Raw genomic sequence first — 25,582 nt, forward strand, 5'->3', positions numbered from 1 at the left:
TTATTTAAAAAAAAAATCCACTTTGCTCTTCTATTCCCCTCTGGTTTGATTGCTTTGCCTGCTCAGACATTTTGGAAGTCTTTTCTTATTAAGTCCATCATGACCTTTACTTTTCATTTTAACATTTATTTACCTCTTCTATACTACATTGTTTTGCATTCATTGATTTGTTGCTTTTAAATTGTTCTGTACTCTCCTGCCAGATTGTAGACTCTTTGAAGGCATAAGCAGCTTTTTCTTCCTACTCCCCATTTTCTCTTTCTTTTTCTTCTCCTCTCCTTTTATCTCTGCCCCAAATCCACCTTAACCCTTTACTCCTTACTTTTTTCCTCCCTTCTTCCACTCCCATTCCTCCTCTTGTTCCTTTTGCTAGCTAGTCTCATTTGGAGTAGTGCTATTTTCTGTTTGCCAAACTCATATGCTATTATTTATTCAGATAATTTTTTATTAGAACAGGGTTTTCAAACTCAAGTGCCTAGAGGGCCTGCAGGCAGGTAATATAAATGAGTAAATAGAGCAGGTGTAAAACAGCTAAGAGTGATATGACTGAGGTAAACTGGAGCGGGCATACCTCATCTGAAACGTGTGGCTGTTTTACTGATGTGCTCTAGCTAATTACTGTCATGCATAAGTGTGGGCCAGGTGTTATGAGATCTTCCTATTGTCAAGAGAAATCAGAAATCTTACTTTTAAATATTGGCAGCCACTTCATTAGAAACAATACTTTGCAGGCCAAGCATAACATGTCTTTGAGCTAGATTCAGTCTTTGCCTATCTATGACCCCATGCTGTAGAATTATTCCCTAATTAATGTTGGGATGTGGAACAGAGTGTACTGTATTTTAAAGGCTATTATCTTGGATTAGATATAAAATCACTTACCAGGGTTGTACTTGATCAGTGCATCATCACAGATCAAAAGGTGTTCTTTAATTTTTAATAAGGAAAAGTAGAGGATTAACCTAGGTATACTAGGAAAACTTAATTTAGGCAGTCACATTCCTTTGCAAATTGTTTCCTGCAGTATCTGTGGCAGGAACCACAGGATTATGTGTAAAGGATCATGAACATTTCTGTGCAGCTTTAACATAGTTTCTGCCAGGTTTCACTTCTAGAGGTAGTGTATTGCCAATCTTGGATGAATTGATCCCTTTTCTTAGTTTGCCTGTCAGCTTTATTGGCAACTCTTTGCAAACTCAAGAAAATCTATTCAATGTTTGTTTTGCCAACTGGTAGGTAATGGCATGATTTCATCCATAAGCAGCCTACAGGACACTTATATAAAGCCTAAAGGAACTGTAGATTAGTTATGTGTACTGTGTGAAACCAGTTTGTCAGGTGGACTAGTTGACTTCAGGATCTTCAGTATCTGGCAGTAGGATTGTGCCCTCAGTGGTTAGAAGTTGAAGCTGGAATATATATGGCATAGGAGAAAGCAGTGTGAAAGATAATAAATTTCTAACCTTCCAACTACAAAGTGTAGGGCTCTTGCTTTTAGTTTCTGCTTGGAGATTATTTTTTCCTTTTTTATATCATAGATCTATGAGATGGAAAATGTAGGCATATTAGGAGAAGATAAGGGTTTATTCCATTTTTCTGTGTTTTATAGCGTCCAGTATCTGCACAGTTTCAGTCATCAAAGGCCAAGCAGGTAAGTTCTAGATCTTTTGGAAACTTCATTCAAATTTTATTTTCATTCTCCAAATGGGAAGTTTTTTAGCTTTAGTTTTTCATGATACATATTTTTATGTACCTATTTTTTTGCGCAGTTTATTAACAAAATAAATGAAAATAAATGCATAGAAGTCTTTTTGGCTATAGAATATAAGAGTAGAGGATACAGAAACTTAGGGATCCTCTTTTCCTGATAGTGATTATACCGAGATGGAGGCTGTTGAATTTAAATGATGAACAGGTGCTTAAAGGCATATCTATCACTTTGACCAAAATATTCCAGGAAGGAAAATTTCCAGTTCACAAATGAACTTCATTTTTTTTTTTTCAGACATTTTACGAAACATACTGTTGTCTATAGCTTAATACTGGAAATGTTTTCACATTGGGTGTTGGGTTGTATTTGCATTCCTTAACAGGTGACATTTCAAATATGTAGTGATTTGCGGTTTATAAATCTTAGAAGCTCTGCCACAATAGTGTCTCAGATGCTACCTTTGAAATACAAACATCTTTCTTTCTGAATGATCAGCATTTGCTTTCTTTCTGTTTTTGTTAGCAGTGTTTGAGATTAACCATTGCTTTCTTCTGCACAGATTTTAAAAATTCTTTTTGAAGTAATAGGCTAGCAGTGGGGGTCCTGTGCCTGCTATTTGATGTTTTAGTATGAGGGATATAGATATTCTCATATATAAATATGTCACTGCAACTATTGTTTAGCAAAAAGCTCCAATATATTTATTTTGGCATTTGTACTCTCTGATGCAATTTCTGGTAAGCTTGAATGCTTGACTTGTAACTTTCTTAGCTACTGTTTCTGATAAAGGGATTTATATGGTTTATGTGAATCCAAGAAATGAAAAATAACTTACTGGATGCCTTGTCTAATATTTAGTAACTGATTAATGTTGTTCTGTAGTATGAGTTTTGGTGCTTAGTTGGTAGAATTCAAAACTTTATAATATGTAGTATTTTATATTTAGTAAATACCTAAGTATGCTAGCTGCTCCCATGGCAAAAAACAACAAAATAAGGCTGTTGACTCCAAAGAGCTTATATTCTAAATATACCTGGAACTAATGTACTGAAAGGAGTACGTTAGGAAAGGAGTACTCTTTCATAGCCTGTGGCATTTGGCTCTAAAGAAGTGTTTTTGATATGTAATTCTAATTTATTTTTACTTGTTTATGTGAGACAGGGTGTCACTCCATCACACAGGCTGGAGTGCAGTGATGCGGTCACAGCTCACTACAGCCTGGACTTCCTGGGCTCAGGTGATCCTCCCACCTCAGCCTCCTGAGTAGCTAGGACTATAGGTGCACACCACCACACCTGGCTAATTTTTTGTATTTTTGATAGAGATGAGGGTTTCGAATGGTTACCCAAGTTGGTCTGGAACTCCTGAGCTCAAGCGATCTGCCCGCCTCGGCCCTCCCAAAGTGCTGGGATTGCAGACATGAGCCACCATGCCCAGCCTTTGATATGTAATTCTAATCTTAATTTCTCATTATCAATTTTAATTCCATTACATCTAGTTGCATTGCTTGAATTCCCATAGGTTGTAATAGGCTTGTTGGAGAGCAAGACCTCTCTTTAATAGTGATGTATTTGAACACTTGCTTACACGACATCAAGCCTTTCTGGCTTTAGTCAGCCAGCTTTATACAAGTTGAATTCTTTGACTTTTATCGTTCTTTGCAATGTTCTATTTTGTCATTGTCTTTCTGTTAACGAAGCATTCTTAACTTCACAGGTATTTTCATGGGAGTTAAGTAAAAAAAAAAAAGTCTCTGTTCTGACTTTTTTGACTCTTTTTGACTGTATCAAGCTTTCTTTTTCTGTTGCTGTCAGATTGTGAATTCTCTTAGTTTTTGCCCTTTTTCTGCCTTTTCCTTTTTAAACCATTATCTCTATATTTCTCCTTTCTCTTTAATGTCCATGGTTCAAATTTTCCACTCACCAGAAATTGTATTGCATGGTACTGTGGAAAGAATATGGACTTTTACAGTCAGATAGACCTGGATTCAAATTTTAGCTCTGCCGAAAACTAGCAATTAGACCTTTGGGCAAGTTCTCTTACCTCTCCGAGGCTCAATTCCCACATCTGTTATGTGGGGATAATAATATATACATGAAGTTCTGGTGAGAAAGAAATGATAAAATAGAGGTAAAATATTCAGGATAAGTGCTAGACATGTAGTTTATACTAAGAAGATTTACTCCCCTTCACACTTTTGAGTCTTGATTTTCCCATTGTCACGATCTCTTGTTATTTTGATATTTACCTGTTTGTAGTCATGTTTTTCACATTTGCCATCATCCACAAATGCTCTTTTGTTTGATTCACTGCTATTTATCTTACAGTTACACTGTTTTCAGTTTTTGTTGATGTGTCATATTCTGGCACTAACCCCCAACTGGAAATATAATTTAGAATAAAAATTGTATGAAATTTTCTCAAATGCTTCTCTAAAATCCAAAGACATTTAATATATTGCTATAGTTCCCCTTTTAAAAATCTTGTCCTAAAAATCAAACTTTTAAAGCATGTTTTAAAGTAAAGCATTCTCCATACTATTCTTCATAAGCCCATAATCCTCTAAATTATTAGGGATTTTTTGCTTTTAATATTTGTTCCATTATTTTACTAGGGATTCAAGTTAGATTTACCAGGCAGCAACCACCAGGAGCAAATTTCTTACATTTTTGAAAATTAGTACCTCATTTGGTTTTTTTCTAATCTGGTGCCTCCTCAGTTCTTCACAATTTTTCAGACGTAATTATAAGTGGTTTTGGTAAGTTTTGTTTGTTTGTTTTTAAAGCCGATTTCCTTAATAACACAATGCATGTCTCTCAGATCTGCTGGCTTACATTTATCCCAAATTTCTAGATGTTGCATATCTCTTTTTATTTTATTTTATTTTTTACCGTTACACAAGCCTACTTACTTTCTCCCCTCCACCCGCCAGTTTCGAAGTATACCCTGATTATCAATATGTTTAAACCTTCTCTCAGAAACCATTTTTTTGGTCCATTTCCACTCAGATTTATTGATAATGTGGTCTTTTCCATTTGTTTTCTTTCATTTGATAGCATTCATTTTGCTTTTAAATTTGATTTTACGTTTTGTTTTTTAGATGGTAAAATGTATCACATATAAATTGAGCTATTTCTAGTTCCTTTGCTTTTAATGAAGAATTCCAAACTTTGTAAAACTGCATTGGGAGATTTTTATTCTTTGCATGTGTTCTCTGTCAAGCAAATTTTATTTTTGCCCCTCAATTATGATATATTCTTAGGATATCTTGCCATTTTTCCCCATTCCACATTTTGTTAAGTTCTTCTCATCACTGGTACTTGCCAGCTTTTTTTAGGCTGAGAGTCATTTTCTGATTCAACATCTGTTTCTTACTTCTTTGATTGAGTGAAGACTGGTGGTTCCTTGTCTCAGTAATTTCACATTTTCAGCCAGTTGTTCCTTAGCAATGATGGTTAGATATGTAAGATTTCTTCTCTGGGAAGATTTCTGAATCGTAAGTTGTAGTATTGATAAATTTATCTTTGGTGCATGTTGCATGGCAGAATTCTTAACTTGACAGTAATTTGACAGTTTATAATTTATCTGAGCACTGTATATCTAAATCATGTATCTTTTAGCCAGAGGCAATGGTTCTCCTCTCTAAGTTCAGAGGACCCTTATTTCCTTAGTACATTCAGTCAACTCATGGAAATGTGTGGATTTATTATATCTACCACTCAGAGAATGTAGTTGATATGCCCAAAGGCAAAACTGCAGAAAGACTTGCATTTGGACTGTTTTGCCTTGTTTTTGATAGTCTTGATGGCCTTTCAAATCAGTCTGATTCCTTTTTTTCTTTTTTTACCTTTGCTTTGTTTTTAATCTCCAAGTATGTCTCCTCAACACTCATAAGCGTTTATTTTCTTTTTTTCTGTCCACCTTATCCTTTCTTCTTCTCTTCTCTCTTTCTCTGCCTTTTCTTTCATCTGTGTCTGTAATTCAGGTCACAGAATTATACACCTTTCTCAGAGTGCTTAAATACCCCAACTAGAAGCACAGACCTGAATTCCTATGTGCCTCTACCCGACCCCAAACAGTTCACAAATATGTACGCAGTAGCTAGACCTGGAATTGTAGGCTGTAACAAAGGAGTGGTTGTGAATGTATATGGGAGACAACTCTTTGAAAGTGATTGGCAGAGAAGTTTTAAGAGTTTTGGGGTGCTAATTCATTGGTTAGAGAAACCACATTAGGTTAGTAGGAGAAGGTTGCCACATCATTATCTCAATTTCTAGAAGCCAGGAATATTAAAAAACCATTAAAAACAATATCCAGGAATTGGAGGTTCTCATTAGGTGTTATTCAATAGTGATTCGAACCCTGTTCTTTTAAATACAGCCAGGCATTTCTTAATCTGTTTAATAGTTAATAACTTTTTCTTTAAATACTTTTAATTAAACTTTGATATAGCTTTCAGTTTATTAACCTTCTAAGTAACATTCTTTCTGTTCTTAAATGCTTAATAAAAATACCTATTTTTATCATATCATTTACATGAATGCTTATTTCTTACACTCTCTTTACGTAATTTGAGATTTGAGGCCCTTAGATAGTGTCATGTAAGAAAGCTACTTAACTTTAGAGGACAACTGCCAGTGGCTTTATTGTTTTGTTTTTTGTTTGTTTGTTTGTTTTTTGAGACAGAGTTTTGCTTTTGTCACCCAGGCTGGAGTGCAATGGGGCAGTCTTGACTCACTGCAACCTCTGCCTCCAGGGTCCAAGCGATTCTCTTGCCTCAGCCTCTTACGTAGTTGAGACCACAGGCATGTGCCACCACGCCCAGCTAATTTTGTATTTTGAGTAGAGACGAGGTTTCACCATGTTGGCCATGATTGGTCTCGAACTCCTGAACTCAGGTGATCCACCCGTCTTGGCCTCCCAAAGTGCTGGGATTACAGGTGTGAGCCACAGCACTAGGCTTTGCCAGTGGCTTTATGATCGGAGAGGCTGTCATGCGTGAACTAGATAAGTATTTTTTGGCAAACGATAAATCTCGTGTGTGGTCATGAGAAAAGTCCTTAAACTATCCATTTAATATTTTTGGCTTTTCCAAATTATACATTAAATAAGCATTCACACTTTTCAAAGATTTATAAACAGTGGTTATATTATTTATATTTGTTTCCTTCCTAAATCTTTCAACTTTCCTCTATAAACCCTCTCATTTTAACATCTACTGTTTAATGTATTCCCAGAGATTGAGTAAGTAAAAATATTTCCCGAAATCCTTCTGCAAAGTTTACTTCTAGCCGTGATTGATGTCAGCACTTTCACTTATTTGTTTGTTCAACCAATATTTCTTGATTGACTTCATGCCAAGTACAGTATATTGTTCTGGATGTTGAAGATACCACAGTAAAAGCCCCTGCACTTCACATGTTGCTTACATCTGTTGATTTCATGGTTTTCTTGATATAGGTATCCATCATGTAGTTGCCGATCAGAAACGTTAGCTTTTATAACTCCCATGGTAGCTTTGGAGATTGGTTAGTTGGTCTCTCTTGTGTCCAAAGATAAAACCATCCATGGTTGGTTATTCGTGTACATGAATATATTAGTCTGCTCAGGCTGCCATAACAAAATACCATAGACTGGGTGGCTTAAACAACAGAAATTTATTTCTCACAGTCTGAAGGCTGAGAAATCCAAGATCAAGGTGGGGCAAGGTAGGCTTCATTCTAAGGCTTTTTTCTATTAGCTTGTAGGTCTCTATTTTGTTGTATGCTTACATGGCCTCTTCTTTGTACATACACTGGCTGGAGTTGCCCAGGCTGGAGTGCAGTGGCGTGATCTCAGCTGACTGCACGCTCCGCCTCCTGGGTTCACACCATTCTCCTGCCTCAGCCTCCCGAGTAGCTGGGACTACAGCCACCTGCCACCATGCCCAGCTAATTTTTTGTATTTTTAGTAGAGGCGGGATTTCACCATGTTAGCTAGGATGGTCTTGATCTCCTGACCTCGTGATCCGCCCACCTTGGCCTCCCAAATTACTGGGATTACAGGCATGAGCCACCGCGCCTGGCCACCATCTCATAAGGACACTAATCCCATTACACCAGAGCCCCACTCTCACGACTTCATCTGACTTTAATTACCTTCCAAAAGCCCCGTCTCCAAATGCTATCACATTGGAGGTTAGGACTTCAACATGAGAATTTTTGAGAGAAACCAACATTCAGTCCATAATAATGGGTGTTGCTAAAAAGGCCAAAAGTTAGTTACCAAAATGCCTTTGAATAGATATTCTACAAATAGAGAAAGACAAATAATACCTGGTGACAATGGGGCTGCTGCTCTCTGGTTGAAGTTACTTCTAAGAATCAGGAGGACAATTTGCACCCATAGTGGGCGAATTCTTTCTTACTCTTTCTACTTGGCAGATTTGTCTTATTTTTGTCTGTCATGTCATCTATTTCAATAATAGTGTATTATCATGCTTTTATGCTGATTTCCTTTTTTACCTTCCTATTTCTCCACTCGCATAAAATCAAAATCACTTAAAACTTGTGTTTTCAGATGACCTCCCTCATCATCATGTAGAAGCTAAAATAGCTGAGATCCTCTTCTGGGATCAGTGATGAACAGGGCCCATTTGGCTGCCTTCTTGGAGTACCCAGGGTAGTCACCCTTATTCCAGACCTCTTGAAGTCCAGCAACCACAGTGATAGCCTTTTGGCCACAGCTCTTTTCTGTGTCACTGATGACTCTCATCTCAATATTTCCCCCACAAATTGTAAAACATTTCACAGCCCAACTTTTTCATTTTAGATATAATAGATTGTTCCTTGGTTTTGTGTCTTATGTCTCAGTTTTCTTAATTCTTCATCTCCTGTGCTGAAAAGAGTATACTCACTGAAATAAATCACATTTATTTTTCTATTGAGATTTTTATTTATTTATTTATTTATTTTATTTATTTTTCTATTGAGATTTTATTGAGTATTGAGATACTTCCATATCCTTGAAGTATTGGATGTACTCTAAAACCAAGGTTTGGGTTAAATACTAGCTTAGAAAGTCACATAGACCTTATTCTTTCTTTCTTCTCTACTCTCTCAACCCATAGTGTTCTTTTACTATTCTGTTTTCTCCTCTTGCCTTTGAGTTTATTAGCTTTCATCTGTTTTCCGGGGTTCCAGGCTGAGATTAATTACAGGAAGTGGTCTGTGAATTTGAGCTTATATATCTTAGGAAAGATAATGAGGTTGAGGGAATGAACAGGATAATGAGGAATAATAAAAGCTTAAAAAATTTTTTTTACTATTTTCATTTTCTTCTCCTTAGCGTTCCCGTCCACTCTCTGCCAGTGATGCGGAAATGAAAAACCTCGTGGGCTCAGCCCGGGAGAAAGGGCCAGGGAATTTGGGTGGTTCTGTGCTTGGTCTGTCAATGGAGGAGGTAAAGATAAGTTCATTTTAGGCTTTTGTGGGGTAACACAGGTTTTAGCAAAAAGTAGTGAGTGATTCATAATATTCATGACAAACTCATGTCTTACATTGAAAAGAGAAAGATTCAAGATGGGAGAAATGTTTTCTTAGGGAAGAATATTTTAAATGGAATTAATTTCTCCCTTCATGCTGCTTTCACATTCTTGAGTCATAAGTATCTTCCTTTGTCCTATAGCCACATGGACTCCAGTTGTCAAAATAGGTACTCATTTTATCTTATTTTTCATCTAGATCAAAGTTTTACGGAGGGTGAAGGAGGAGAATGATCGGAGAGGTGGATTTATTCGCATATTTCCTACGTCTGAGACATGGGAAATATATGGGTGAGGTGACTACCTTTTTTTTTTTATTCTTTACCTGAGGTCTATAGAATTAGATTAATTGTGATACACTGTCATCATTGCTCCCCCCGATGATGCTTTTCTTATTTTGTTTATTTATAATATTATTAATATTACCCAACCCAAGAACTAGATTATTGACAGTAATTTAATATACCTGTGTATTATTTCTCCCTTTTACTTCCCTGCCTCCCTCCTAACTAGCTTCCTATCCCAGGGTCCGACACTGTCTTAAACTTTGCGTTTATCATTACCTTGATTTGAAAAAAAAATTGTTTTATCTATATGTATGTCTAAGCAATATACTGTTTTATTGAGATCTAGTTTACATGCAGTAAAATGCATCTATTTTAAATGTACAATTTGAAGATGATTTTTGGCAACAGTAGGCACCAGTTTAACCACTGCTACCACCAAAATGAAGATATAAAATATTTCCATCACCCTCATAGCCCTCTTTATCCCCTTTTATATTCAATCCTCCACATGACCCCAGGCTTCAGACATTATGATCTGCCTTCTGTCATTACAGTTTTTCCACAGTTCCACATAAATGGAATCATACAGTATGTACTCTTTTGTATCTGGACTCTTTTGTTCAGCATAGTGTTTTTCATATTCATATGTGTTGGTTTATGAAGAATAGTTCATTCTTTATTATTATTATATACTATTTCATTGTTTGAATATACCAGAATTAGTTGAATTTACCAGAATATACCACTCATCTATTGTAGAACGTTTGGGTTGTGTTCAGTTATGGTCTCTTTTGAAGAAAGCTGCTGTGACCATTCATGTACAATTCCCAGCACCTTTAAAATGTCTTTTTGTCATTTTCAGGCTTGCATTTTTCTGGTGAGAAGCATACAGCAATTATTGTCTTTGTTCTTCTATGCATAATGTCTTTTTTTCTCAGTTTGCTTTTAGAATTATCTCTTTGTAACTGATTTCCTCTTTTCTTTTCTTTCTTTTTTCTTTTCTTTTTTTTTTGGAGACAGGGTCTCACTTTGTTGCCCAGACTGGAATGCAGTGGCACAGTCTTGGCTTACTGCAACCTCGGCTTTCTGGGCTTCACTTCAAGCTATCCTGCCACCTCAGCCTGCCAGGTAGCTGGGACTACAGGTGCATGCCAATGTGCATGACTCATTTTTGTATTTTTTATAGAGATGGGGTCTCCCCTTGTTGCCCAAGCTGGTCTTGAACTCCTGGGCTCAAGTGATCCATCTGCCTTGGCCTCCCAAAGTGCTGAGATTATAGGTGCGAGACACTGTGCTTGGCCACAACTGATTTTCAGCAGTTTGATTATGATGTGCCTTGGTGTCATTTTCTTCATGTTTCTTGTGCTTGGGATTCATTGAGCTTCTTCATCTATGGGTTTATAGTTTTATTCAAATTTGGAAAACTTTTGGCCTTTATTTTTTCAAATATTTTTTTCTAATGTTCTCCTTTCCTGTCTTCTTTTGAGACTCTGGTTACATGTTGACTTAGTTTATATTTTACCACAAATCTGGCTGTGCTCATGTTTTTTCAGACTTTTTTTTCTCTCTTTCTTTAGTTTGGGATGGTTTTGTATTTGTGTGTGTCTCTAAGATCATTCGTCATTTTGTCTGCAGTGCCTAATCCTCTATTAAGTGAAATTTTCATTTCAGATATTTTATTTTTCATCAGTTTTTGTGTCTCCTTTTTCTCTTTTTTGTTATATTCGTGATTTCCTTTACATTTTTGTTTACATGTTATAATATTTATAATAAATGTTTTAAAATATCTTTTTCTGTTATCTGTCATTTTGGGGTCTCTTTCTATTGACTGATTTTCATCATGTTTATGGGTCACATTTTTGTTTCTTCACATGTACAGTAATTTTTTTAATTGAATGCTAGACATTGCAAATGTTATATTGTTGAGTGTTTGGATTTTATTGTCTTCTTTAACCCCTTTTGTTTTTTGTTTTTTGGTTTTTGTCTTTTTTTTGGTCAGGCACTTAAGTTACTTGTAAATCAGCTTATCTTTTTCCGGTTTATTTTTAAACACTGTTATGGTTTGTTTATAGTAGCTTTTTGTCTAGACCCAGGTTAGCTCCTCCACTAAAGACTCTCTTGGGGTGTCTGTTAAATTACCCCCACGATCAGTGAGATCTTTTCATTCTGTCTGGTGGAAACTCAATTTGCAACCTCATGTGAACTCTGGGAATTATTCAGCTTACACCTTACCTTCTCCTTAATTTGTTCTTTATTCTGATAGTTGCACTTTACTCAGCCTTGTGGACTTTCACCCTATACCTAAGCAGATTTGTTTTCACCCGAAGATTCAAGGGGTCCCTCATGATGATTTTTGGATATCTTCTTCTGCACAACTTCTTCTCCAGGACATTGCTTTGAACAGTCTAGCCACTCCCTAGAAATCTGATTTCTGTTATCTCTTTTCAGAGACAGTTATGCTCTATTTGCATTTCCTCTCTTTCTATATAGTCTGGAAATTGCCTTTAGGCAGAAATGTAGGGCAGTTGTACTTCATGTATTTCCCTCTGTCAGAGATCACAGTCCTGTGCTGCCAGTTGTTTAATAAAAAATAGTTATTTTGAATAACTTGTAAACTTTTCTAGCTGTTTATGGTAGGAGAGCTTGTCCTGTAACAGTTATCCTCTCATGTATAGAAGCAGAATTCTATTGTTTTGTTTTAATCACTTTAAAACTTTTTCTTAAAAAAAAAAAAAGACATGTTCTATGTACTCTTGCTTTTTTCATTCAGCATTTTATAATTCAGGTTCATGCTACATATATTTACAGTTCATTTTTTTCAGTGCTTTATTATATTTACTGTGTGTTTATATTGCTGTTAATTTTTCTGTTCTATTGTTGAGGATTTGACTTATTTCTGGGCTTTTGCTCTTAAGGACAGCTGTGGTACAAATATTCTTGTATGTGTCTGCTGGGCATGTATCTAGGAGTGGAATTACTGGGCCTTAAAATATGTGAACCAGTAAGTGGCTTGGTGTTACTCATTTCAGATCCCTTGCTGAAGTTTTTGTATAGGCTCAGTGCCTTAAAACATGTGAATGTTCTGTTTTAAAAGATAATGCTTTAGGAAAAAAGGTAATGCTGAATTGTTTCCCAAAGTGACTGTGTAAACTATCAGCAATGTATGAGAGAGTCTGTTGATCCATATCTTCTCCAATTGCAATACTGTCGGACTTCTTAAGTTTTGTCCATCTAGTGGGAGTAAAATATCTTATTTTGGTGTTGATTTGCATTTCTATGATTGCTAATAAGGTTGAGACTCTTTGTACTTGTTTATAGGCAACACACTTTCTTCCTCTGGTGACTGCATTTTAACCTAGTTGGGATGTTCGTGGTTCTAAGTACAGAGGTAGAACTTAGAAGAATAAAAGAAAAAGCCATTTTATAAAATTTGCTTGTTTTGAAAACCTAGCTGTTCATAGAGAAATCATCCTTTTATCTTTTAAAATATGCTATTCATGTAGTTATACTCTATGAAGACCTAGGAATTCAACAGAAAAATATTACATGGGTTTTCTTGAAAATTATATATATATATATATATATATTTTGAAATGTTTTTTAAAAAATTTGAATTTTTGCATTTCCTGGAAAGCATATATTTTAATTAATGAAAGGGGGACCCTTTACTTTTGAGTATTTCAAGATATAGGACCTTACTTTGAGTATCTTTTTCTATGGAATCAATTTCAAATAATCTTGGGGTCTCTTAAGGAAGTCCAACAATGATACCTTTCTTTACTAGGTTGGTTTTGAACCAGTTGAGAAATAAAACAAGGACTAAAATAGATGGAAACCAAAATACTTTATTTTTTACTGATAAAGTGTAGGTTGGGGGAATTGATTATAACTGTCTGCAAGCAAATGCACTTCCTGTTAAGCTTCAGAATTGGACAGACTTATATTCCTATTGTAAGCAAGGTTGTTCTGAGCCATGTTTGGAGAGTGCTGACCCTATAGGAGCAGTAGAGGATATGTATTTCCTAAGGGGGGAGTAGCTCCCAAGAGAAAAAAGAGAGGTGCTCAGTACATCATTTTCTGTTTATTTTTCCTAAATTACCAATCACATTGGTAAGTTACTCTAACTCTCTTGGTGCGTTCTGAGAAAAGAGGCTCAATTAATATTCATATTAATTGAACTGCCTTTACATAGAATGTGGGAGATATGTTTATCTACTAACAAATGTGCCATTTTATTAATACATATATATTATCAACAAATGTCTAGCGCTATGCTTAGTTCTTTGGCGTATAAAATAAATATCAGGTGGGATCCCTGTCGGTTGACAGTTAACAGTATGTTTATGGAAAATTACTTACACATATAATAAGAATAGCTTTATTACTTTATTCTTAATAATGTTCTTAATAACAAGAATAGCTCATATTTGTATAGCTTTTTGTAATTTTAATGCCCTTTGTATACTTCATTGTTTCACTCACATTTTAATGACAGGGAGGGACACTAAGGCTCAGTAAAACAATGTGACTTGTCCATAACCACACAGTGAGACTTGGGTCAGATATTCTGATCTAGATCCTCCTTTTTTCCTGCTGCATCATACAGCTTTCCTAGAACAAAAAGTTTGCTCTGTATGCACAGTTTATGACAGGTCCTCAGGCATACAGTAAAGACATGGTAGGGCATATCAGGGAAGGCTTTGTACAGCAGGGTCGACTTGACCTGCTTTTTGAAAGGTGTAGTACAGTAGAAAACTCCTTATCAGCAGAGGATTATCAGCAGAGGATACCTTCCAAGAGCCCCTGTGGATGCCTGAAACTGGACGGTACCAAACACTTGACCCTTAAGCAACGTGGGTTTGAAGTAAAATTATACATGGATTTTCTTCGAACTCTGCCACCCCGAGACAGCAACTAGATCTTCTTCCTCCTCCTTACGATTTTAATATATTTTATTTTCTCTAGCATACTTATTGTAAGAATATAGTATGTAATACATATAACATGCAAAATGTGTGTTAATCCACTTTTTATGTTATCGTTAAGCCTTCTGGTAAACAGTAGGCTATTAGTAATTAACTTCTTGGGAAGCAAAAGTTATATGTGGATTTTTGACTCTGTGGCGGGGCCAGTGCCCCTAAACCTCTTGTTGTTCGAGGGTCAACTATATGTACTATGTTTTTTCCTATATATGTACCCATGATAAAGTTAAATTTATTAATTAGGCACAGGAAGATATTAACAGTAACTAATAATAAAATAGAGCAATTAAAACAATATTCTGTAATACAAGTTACGTGAATGTGGCCTCTCAAGTATCTTATTGTTCTGTACTTACCCTTCCTTTTGTGATGATGTGAGATGATACAGTGAGATGAGATGAAGTGAGGTGAATGCCACAGGCATTGTGATGTGGTGTTAGGCTACTGTTGACTTTCTGTATTCCTGAATGTGTGCACCCATCCCTTACTTGCAGTAAATGGCTTAGAGTCCCTCATTTCAGATCCCTTGCTGAAGTCTTTGTATTGGCCCAGTGCTTTCTCGCGTGACACACTGCTATCACTTGTTCATGTCTTCCACCCCAAAATTTAATGTCGTTTCCACCTGAGCACTTATCTTGCACTGTGGCCATCACTTTTGCAGTCTGAGGTGTGACAGCAAAACTAGCATGAATTTCTTTCGTCTTCTTCACGATATCATGGATAGAAAATTTGTTTTTATTTTAGCAGCTCCAGCGTATGATTTCTTTTTCCTTAAGTCAAGAACTTTTACCTTTTTCACCAAAAGGAAGTACTTTACAGTTCTATTTGGCATATGCAGATTGCCAGCATCACTACTCTTGTCTGTTGGGGCCATTATTAAGTAAAATAAGGATTCTTTGAACACAAGCACTGCTAAGTGATTCATGGGCCTGGAGTGTCTACAGTGCAGAGACGCTAGACAAAGGGATGATCCACATTCCTGGTGGGAACGAGCAGAATGCATGAGATTTCATCACACTCCTCAGGACAGTGCATAATTTAAAATTTATGAGTTATCTCAGGAATTTTCCATGTAATATTTTCAGACTTTTGTTTACTGTGGGTAACTGAAACATGAAGGAGGACCACTGTAGAGATGTAGAGGAGATATGGGGAGAAGGTATCCAGTCAGAGGCAAAAGATTAGTGGGAGCTATGAGAGTGTTACTGGAAAGGGGTCCCAATCCAGACCCCAAGAGAGGGTTCTTGGATCTTGTACAAGAAAGAATTCCGGTGAGTCCATATGGTAAAGTGAAAGTAAGTTTATTAAGAAAGTAAAGGAATAAAAGAATGACTGCTCCATAGGCAGAGCAGCCCAAGGGCTGCTGGTTGCCCATTTTTATGGTTATTTCTTGATTGTATGCTAAACAAGGGGTGGATTATTCATGCCTCCCCCTTTTAGACCATATAGGGTAACTTCCTGACATTGGCATGGCATTTGTAAACTGTCCTGGCGCGCCTGGGAGTGTAGCAGTGAGGACAACCAGAGTTCCTCTCGGTGCCGTCTTCGTTTTGGTGGGTTTTACCTGGCTTCTGTACTGCTCCCTGTTTTATCAGCAAGATGTTTATGAGCTGTATCATGTACGGACCTCCTGTCTCATCCTGTGACTTAGAATTCCTAACCATCTGGGAATGCAGCCCAGTAGGCCTCAGCCTCATTTTACCCAGCCCCTATTCAAGATGGAGTTACTCTAGTTCAAACGCCTCTGACAAGAGGATTCTAGGGAGACTTGGCTGACTCTACTGTAGGATCTGTGTCAGGCAACTGTGTGGAGAGAGTGTGAATGAATTGATGTTACAGATGATCCAACTTTTGAAACTTTGGAAGAGAAAGTATTTGCCTTTAGCAGTAGACATCTAGGAGCCACTGAAGGCTCTTAAGTTAGGGAATAACATGATTTAAACAGTCTCTTATCTACATTTTCAGGCCCTTTATGCGTCTCCTATTCCCAGTTTCATTTGACCTATATATAAATTTTTGTTAATTTTTCTTTTATCTTTCAGTATTATTTTCTGAATTTAGTATATTATCTATTAATCCAAGAAATGCTGGTTTTTCTTTCTGTTTTCTAAATTAAATCCTCTTTTTCCTTATTCTTTTTATTCTATTTGTTTCTGTTCTAGTGTCTTACAATTTAAATTTGAGCAACAGTCTTTTCCTTTGCCACTTTACAAACGGTATATTTCTTTACAAACAGTATATAAGTACCCCTGTTACTTCTGTGCTTGATTCATGGTTTTATTTCTACATTTTCCTCTTGAACTAGCTTAAGAAATAACCAGTTTCTTTCTTTGCCTTTCAGGTCCTACCTCGAGCATAAGACCTCAATGAACTATATGCTGGCAACACGCCTCTTCCAGGACAGGTAGAGATTTGCTAAACTTTAAATTTAGGACTAGATCACAAGATTAAAAGAAAGTACATGTAAAAGAAGGAAAGAGACCTTATAAAAGTCTTTATGTAAAATCTCTGCTAGAAAAAAAAGTCCTGTAGAAAGGATGATATAATGACTCATTTTCCCAGAATTTATCATGAACTCTCAGCACTTTGTAACATTTCCAAAAGACAAAAATTAAACTATAACGATCTTTGAGCAATTTTAACAGATGCCTTAAACTTTATTCTTCTTTAAGGAAGGCCTTTACTCAGTGCCATTATACTTTAGATGCAGTTTTAATAGACATGATTATTTGTTTTTCTAGACCAGAAGAGATTAGAATTATCAAATTGGAAAAAGTGGAGGGGAGGTAATTCATAAAGTAAATACACTGAAACTTTTATAAGAAATGACAACTGATAATCTCAATACAAGGGAAAATAGAAGGAAATGATGGAAAACAGACATTGGAATTTAAATAGCACAGCAATCAGGGCTGCTTAGTTCCACATACTTTTAGCCCCTGAGACATAACTGCATTGCACTATAGTTCATTAATTGATTATCAAAATAAGGCACCCTAGTTATTTAGAGAAACCTATATTATTTTGATGTAGGTTTCAAAAAAAAAATCCTTTTTTGAAGGATTCTTAAAATAGATGCCCATATTTTAACCATCTGCAATTTCATGATCTAGTATCAGGAAATACATGGGATTTGCAATTTGTCTCTATAAATTTGTGGTAATTACGATTAAGTAATGTAGGTTCTAAAGAAAGAGATCTTTGGATTTATGTAGAAGACACAATCTCATTTCTTTATATATATAAAACCTGTGGGTTTTTCCTCCCCTAAACTTTTACAAGGTTTCTTTTACCTTTAGAGTTTAGATACTTTACCAGGATGTGTTCTGATACGTCATTTTTCATTATTTTGGTTATGCAGTGAGTGCAGCCTTTCAGTCTTTCAGCTGTGGGAAGTATTTCCCTTATCCTTTCTTTTCTCTCCTTGTGGAATTCCTGTTAGATAAATTTTGGCTATAGCCTCCATATTTCTTTACTGTTTTTATACTTTTGGTTTTGCCTCTTAGCTGTAAATTCTTGGAGATTTCTTGGATTTTGTTTTCCAAAACTAAATTGGTCTTCATATCTATATCGTTATTTACTACCCACACAGGATAGGGGTGTTTAATTTAGTTTTTTATTTTGGCAAGTGTGTTTTTAATATACAAGAACTATTTTTGCTTTTTGAATAGTTTTAGTATTTCATGGATGTCTTTTCAAATCTCTATTTTAGATTGTTTAAAGTTCCTTTCTGTTTTTTGCATTATTTTAATTCTTATGGATTAGTTGTATTTATTCATCTTATTCTTTCTAGTTTTAACTTTTATATATCTGCAAATGTATGGTGATCTCTGTCCAGTCATATTTAGAAGTAATGAACTGTTTGCTTAAGACAGGTAGTTTGCTTCACAGGTTATGTAGGTCTGTTTCTGAACTGACGTGGACCCTGCGCTTGAGGCTGGATCTTTCTATACTTGGGTTTCCCAGGAAGGGGAAGGAGGGCAGAGTAGGCATTGTGGGGACCACTACATTAGCCAAAATGAGGAAGCATCTGCCTAGGAGTAGCCAAAAATAAACAATTTGAGATATAATAATGCATGTGCCTCTTTGTTAACATATTGAATAGTAAGACCTAGCAGCAGATCTGATACCTACCGTAATTTCAAAGAATGATAAATACTGACATTATTTCAAAATTGTCGTAATAATTCTAAAGTAATATGAAAATAGATGCATTATTTCTTTTGGTAATGAAGTCACATTAATCCACTACTGTGGATAGTTTCCTACATTTATATGGAGGAAATGCTAAATTTCAATTAGAGGATGTAAGTTTTTTTCTATCCAAGTTTGTATACTCCCTGCATTCTTTCTTCAGGCCCCAGTTAACAGCTCCTGCTTATGAAGCATTCTAAAAACTTTGATTAAAAAAAACATAATTTTTCCTGTTTAGCTAAGAAAAACCCTCATGATCTACCCATGCCTACCTTTTTAGCCTAATCATCACCTTTCCACACCAACTCATGGCCATTTCTACTTGCTCTTATATACATCCTTGTTCTTACAAACTCCCCTTCTTTTGGAATGGCCTTCATTCCATCCCTAAATTCTTCTAACTTTGTCCCTCCTCCCCTATCCTAGATTAGGAAGAGGTACTCCCAGCCCTTCTTTTATCCTAACTCAGTCTAATTTAGATTCCCAGATTGTATAATTGCCTATTGACTAATTTGTACTTTCCAGGTTGGCTCTTAAGAGTAAGTACTTTGTTATGTTCATCTTTGTCAGTATCAAGAACCTACCGCGTGGTAGGCACACACATGGAAACATGCACTGAAAAAAATGAGATTGTGTTTGTAGCAAGTCCTCGTATCTTCCAATAAATCTATTTGCTCATCAATCTGAATTGATGTTTTCTTTCTTGCAAATCTAATTAATTTTGTTATTGTTAGAACTACTTTCAAACTAATTCTCTACTCATTTCTTTTAGGTTACTTTTGACTACCTTCCTTACCTTCTTGACTCCTCCCCAGCCTACCCACCCTGTCCTGGCAAACAGTATCTTACATACTGTCTTACACTTTAAGCAGTAGCTTTAATGCTGGCTTATGTCCCGTTCACCCCACCCCACCCCCACCCCCACCCAGAGTGAAGTGTTGGTACTTACTAAAAGCTGCCCAGGTAATGATAATGTAAAGTCATGATTGCAAATTACTGGAGAAAACCATTATCTGGGTGAAAAACTTAAAATCATTTTGAGACTTTCTGATGATTACCTGACAATATCAGGACATTAACATGGATAGAAAACATGGGAAAGGAAAGACAAAACATCTTGGTGAAGACTTACCTTTTCACTGGATTTTTCTTTACATGTCATCTACATTGCATTTGTCTCTACAAAAAAACCAATATCAAAACACGTTATGTGACTCTATATAATATTTTTGAAATGACAGAGTTTTAGAATGGGGAACAGATTAATGGGGCAGGGTTTAAGAGGTATGGGTAGTTATAAAAGGGCAACATAGGGGATCTTTGTGGTATTGTAATCACTGAGTATCTTTTCTGTGGTGGGTATATGAACCTACATAGGCAATAAAAGTGTACTGAATTAAAAACACATGTACATAAATGAGTACAGGTAAAACTGGGAACTTTTTTTTTTTTTGAGACAGTGTCTCACTCTGTTGCCCAGGCTGGAGTGCAGTGATGCAATCTTGGCTCACTGCAACCTCCTCCTTCCGGGTTCAAGCAATTCTCCTGCCTCAGCCTCCCAAGCAGCTGGGATTATGGGCTCATGACACCACACGCGGCTAATTTTTGCATTTTTTAATAGAGGCAGGGTTTTGCCATGTTGGCCAAGCTGGTCTGGAACTCCTGGCCTCAAGTAATCCACTCACCTCGGCCTCCCAAAGTGCTAGAATTATAGGCGTGAGCCACTGTCCAGCCGGAAATTTTTTAAGAGTGTTAAATGAAAGGAACTTGAGAGTGTTTTAAAAGAAAAACAAAACCCTATTTTAACATGAGTAGCACTCAATTTCTGTGGTTAGAGCCCAGCCCTAGTTTAGAGACAATGGAGAGTATCTTTTTTCAGTAGAGGTTTGTTGTTGTTGTTGTTGTTGTTGTTGTTTTGTTTTTTTGAGATGGAGTCTCGCTCTGTCGCCCAGGGTGGAGTGTAGTGGCACGATCTTGGCTCACTGCAACCTCCGTCTCCCAGGTTCAAGTAATTCTCCTGCCTCAGCCTCCCAAGTAGCTGGGATTACAGGTGCACACCACCACGCCTGGCTAATTTTTTGTATTTTAGTAGAGACGGGGTTTCACCGTGTTGCCCAGGCTGGTCTCAAACTCCTGAGCTCAGGCAATCCCCCTGCTTTGGCCTCCCAAAGTGCTAGGATTACAGGTGTGAGCCAATGCGCCCAGCCTTTTAATACAGAATTTTTTTTTAATTGTGGAAAATATATTTCTGATGAGCATCCCTTTTGAACCCCGTGAGAATTGAACTTGGTTTCTTTTCCTAAAGCAGTTCAATGAAAGTAGAAAGAGCACTGCAGTTTGAGACCTAAGCCAGGGGCTCAGATGTAAGCCCTTTAAGCTCTGGCCATGGCAGGTCAAAAAAGTATCTTATCCTGCTCCTTTCTATAAATGGAGCTAATTAACAACCTTCTTCACAGGGTTGTTGTGATGAATAAGCAGTTTGCTTTGTAAATAGATAAACAAATACAAATAATTGTTATAATTTTTCTCTATAATTTGTTTGTCTTCTCTCTTGTTTTTTATTGATGTCCCTCCAGCTCACACCACTCTACTCTTTTATGAGAATGTTCTCAATTTATCTGTCTGCTTTTCTGCAAAGATGCCCTCCTTGGCCTAATTTCATTTTGAATTTCTGTATTAAAAATTTCTGGAGTACATGTGTGTGTGAACTCAAGAGAGACTATCTGAATAGCATTCTCTAACCCAGTTGTCCTTTTTGCTTCTGTAGGGGAAACCCAAGAAGAAGCTTACTGACAGGAAGAACACGGTAATTGCCTTTTAAAAGTTGAGAAATTCTTTCCATGTGCATAATATGTGACCGTGCACAGACTAAGCATAATACCTTATATAACCATTTTTAGTTTGGTTCAGCTCGAATAGTAACATAAAATTTTTTTCTATTGAAAAAGTGTTTTGTGGCCACTTTTTACAAACTAAGTTTGAGATTTACTTCACTATAACTACAGGTATACTATTCTAACTGAAGATGGTATTCTCGTTTAGCTGTGTAAGAGAATTAATGAGATTTTGAAACTACTGTCATGTTAGATTCAAGTAAGAGTTTGTGTTTTGGCCTTGACATGCCTGAGGCACACAGCTCCGTGCCTCATGGTACAGAGGAGAACCTGTTTCTAGTTTGCCACAGAACTGAAAGTATACAAAACACCTGTGGACTTTCATTTAGGCAGAGAGCCCTTTAAAGCATAAATCTAATTTTTCTTTAAAGAAGGAATATATTATGATTGTCATTTAGTTAAGGGAAAACTGAGATAAATCAAGTTTGTAGCTTGTTTCCAAATAGAAAGTCACCCTTGGTGCATAAGTTTTCTCTAGTTTTGAGTCGAGAAATATGCTTTGTATAACATACTGCTGTTAATTTGGAAATTGAGAAAAAAGAAAAAAATCTTAAACATTAAGAATATATGAAGATCACTGAGTTCTGTTCTTCATTTTTTGGCACTCAATTTGTATTGCCATCAATAGAAATTTTGGGCTCTGTAAAGGTAAAAGCAAATGCAAGCTGGCATATGATAGACCATATGCTGGAGCATGAAACAAGTCCTAATATATTTAAAAGGATTAAAATGATATAGAATATGTTCTTTGGCCACAATAGAATTGAATATCAATAACAATAGAAAATCTTCACATACTTGGGGATTAAACAACATTTCTAAATAATTCATGGGTCAAAGAAGAAATGATGAGGAAAATTACAAAATACTTTGAACTGAATGATAGTAAAAATATGTCAAGTTATGTGCACTACAGCTAAAGTAGTACTTTGGGGGAAATTATAAGTTTAAATGCTTACCTTAGAAAACTGAGGACTGAGATCAGGGTTCTAATGTTTAAGAAACTGAAAAAAGCAGAGTAAGTAGAAGAAAGTAGTAGAAGTAAGTAGAAGAAAGGAAAGGCAGAAATCAAATATAAAACAAACAATAAAGAATATTAACAAAATCCAAAGTGTGTTCATTGATAAGGTAGCATAATTGATAAACCCTTAGGTAGACTGATCTAGAATAAAGAGAAAAGACAGTAATTACCAATATCATCAGATAGAAAGGAGAGGATTTCACTATAGATTCAACAGACATAAAGTGGATACTAAGGTGAGGAAAAAGGTTATTAAGGCAATATTATTAGCAACTTTATTCCATTACTTTGACAACTTAGATGAAATGACAGTTCTTTGTGGTGGGGGGAATGTGGAGGCGAACACCCAAACTGATACCAGCTGAAGTAGAAATTTTGAAAAGCCCTGTATCTGTTGAGAAAATTGAATTTGTAATGAAAAACTTCTCTGTAGAGAAAACTCTGGGCTCTCTGGTTTCACTACTGAATTCTGTCAAGCATTTGAGGAATAATAGCACCAATCTTATACAGATTCTTTTAAGAATATAGGAAGGGACACTTCCCAGTTCATCTTATGATGCCAGCATGACTATGATGCCAAAACCTGACAAAGACATTAAAATAGAAGAAGAGAAAATTACAGGCTAATATCCTTCATGAACAGAGACACAAAATTTTTTAATATTAGCAAATCTAATTTGCCAGTATAAAAAGGATAATACATATGACTGAGATTTTCCCCAGTATTCCCCAGTATTGCTTAACATTTGAAAATTAGTCATTGAAATTCACCATATTAATTACAGGGGAAAAACTAGATTTATCTTTTCATTAGATATCCCAAAAAAGCAACTGATGAAATTCAACACATATTTATGAGAAAAGCTCAGCAAATCAGAAGTAGAAGGAAACTTCTTTAATTTGATAAAGGACTTACATGAAAAACCTATTGCTATCATCATATTCAGTAAAATATTGAAGGCTTTTTCTGTATGATTTGTAATAGGGCAAGATGTCCACTCATACCACTTTTATTCACATTGTACATTAGTATAGTAAAGCAAGGCAGCAAAAAAGAAATGCACACAGATTGGAAAGGAGGAAGTAAAATGTCTATTTTTGGATGACATAATCAGGTTAGTAGAAAATCCTAAGGCATCTATAACTACAAGAACACAGAAGTGAACTTAGCAAGGTCTTAGGATACAAGATTGACATACTAAAATCAATTGTATCTTAATGTACTAGTAGTAAATAATTGGAAAATGAAATTTTAAAATATATTTACAACAGCATTTGAAAATATGAAATACTTAGGAATAAATTTAACAAAACATGTTTAATACCTATACAGTAAAAACTATTAAATAATACTGAAAGAAATTTAAAAAGACCTAAATAAATGGAGAGATATACCATATTTGTCGATTAGAAGAATTAATATAGTTAAAATAGCCATTTTCCTCAAAGTGATGTAAAGATCCAGTGCAATCTCAATCATTATTCTGGTGGATTTTTTAAAAGAAACGGACCAACATTTAAAAATGTATATTCAAATACAAAGGACTCAGAATATCCAAAGTAATCTTGAAAAAGACTTAAAGTACTTGACCTAAATACTGTAATTGTACAGTATTCAAGATACTGGCAAACTGATCACATTGAAACAGAATAGAAAGCCCAGAAATAGACCCATATTTATATGGTCAAAGTAATCCAATGGTGAAAGGAAATTATTTTTTAAAAAGGGGGGTGGAACAACTGAATATCATATTTTAAAAAATGAACCCCAACCGCTGTCTTCCATAGAAATTAGAGATGATTCATAGATATAAAAACTATTACTATAAAACCTATTGAAGAAAACATAATATCTTTGTGACTTTGGGCTTGGCTGTTTTTAGACATGACACAGAAAGCAATAAAACACAAATAGTGTTATATTTTCTCAAGATTAAAAACTTTGTTATAAGATACTGTTAGGAAGATGATTTGGCAAGCCACTGACTGAGTGGAAATACGCATCAAATGTGTCTGTCAAAGGATTGATATCTAGGAACTATCAAGAACTCCCACAACTCAATAATAAAAAGACTGTCCACCCGGTTACAAAAGGGTAAAATGTTTGAACAGACCCTTCAAAAGGAAGACATATGAGTATACAATATGCTCATGAAAATGTGCTTAACAACATTAGTTATTAGGGAATTACAAATTAAAACCACATTATACCACTGAACATCTAGCAGAATGGCTGATACTATACTGACAATACTAAATGTCGGTAAGGATGTGGAACTAACAGAACTGTGATAAATCGTCGTTGACAGCATAAACTGGTACAGGCACTCTAGGAAGAGACTGGCAGTTTGTTAGAAATACACAAATTTCACTTTGAGATCTACACAGAAGAAAAATGGCTTGTACAAACACGTTCATAGTAGCTTTATTCGTAATGCTCCAAAACAGGAAATAACATAGGTGTCCAACAAGAGAGCAGATAACTGTGGGTTATTCGGACAGTGACCTACTGCTCAGAAGTAAAATGGGATGAATACTGATACACACATGAGTGAATCTCAAAAGCATGCTGAATGAAAGAAACCTTACACAAAACAGTTCATACTGTATGGTTTCATTTTTATGAGATTCTAGAACAGGCAAAACGAATACATGATGAAAAATTCACAACTGTGATTACCTTTAGGACATTAGGGAAGGATTGAGTGGGAAGTGGCATGAGAACTTCTGAGGTGATAGTAATGTTAAGAGTTTAGGTTATAAAGCTCTAGGCATTTGTCAGAACTCATTAAGTGGACATTTAATATTTGGATATGTCACTGTACGTAACTTTTAGCTTACCAAACACAGTTCTATAAAACAATTATTGAACTCTAGATAGTAATGATATGCATGTTGAAATGTTTAGGAGCAAAATGCAGTGATGCCTCTAACTTTGAATTGCTTTAAAAACTAGATAGATTGATGTATG

At 35.8% G+C, this 25,582-nt stretch overlaps 1 protein-coding gene across 3 annotated transcripts in view; it reads left to right on the forward strand.

Moving 5' to 3' along the window:
* Window positions 1-25,582, forward strand: part of TTLL5 (tubulin tyrosine ligase-like family member 5) — a 335,321-nt gene that overhangs the window by 72,368 nt on the left and 237,371 nt on the right. For 2 of the 3 annotated variants that reach the window (XM_011981565.1, XM_011981567.1), the window contains exons 16-19: window positions 1,610-1,651; window positions 9,038-9,151; window positions 9,433-9,524; window positions 16,844-16,906. In XM_011981565.1, the coding sequence (XP_011836955.1) occupies window positions 1,610-1,651; window positions 9,038-9,151; window positions 9,433-9,524; window positions 16,844-16,906 (311 nt within the window). The remainder of the gene's footprint in view (window positions 1-1,609; window positions 1,652-9,037; window positions 9,152-9,432; window positions 9,525-16,843; window positions 16,907-25,582) is intronic. The other variant, XM_011981566.1, reaches the window with a different exon arrangement.

The sequence above is a fragment of the Mandrillus leucophaeus genome, unplaced genomic scaffold (genome assembly GCF_000951045.1).
Source record: "Mandrillus leucophaeus isolate KB7577 unplaced genomic scaffold, Mleu.le_1.0 Scaffold228, whole genome shotgun sequence".
Taxonomy (NCBI): Eukaryota; Metazoa; Chordata; class Mammalia; order Primates; family Cercopithecidae; genus Mandrillus; species Mandrillus leucophaeus.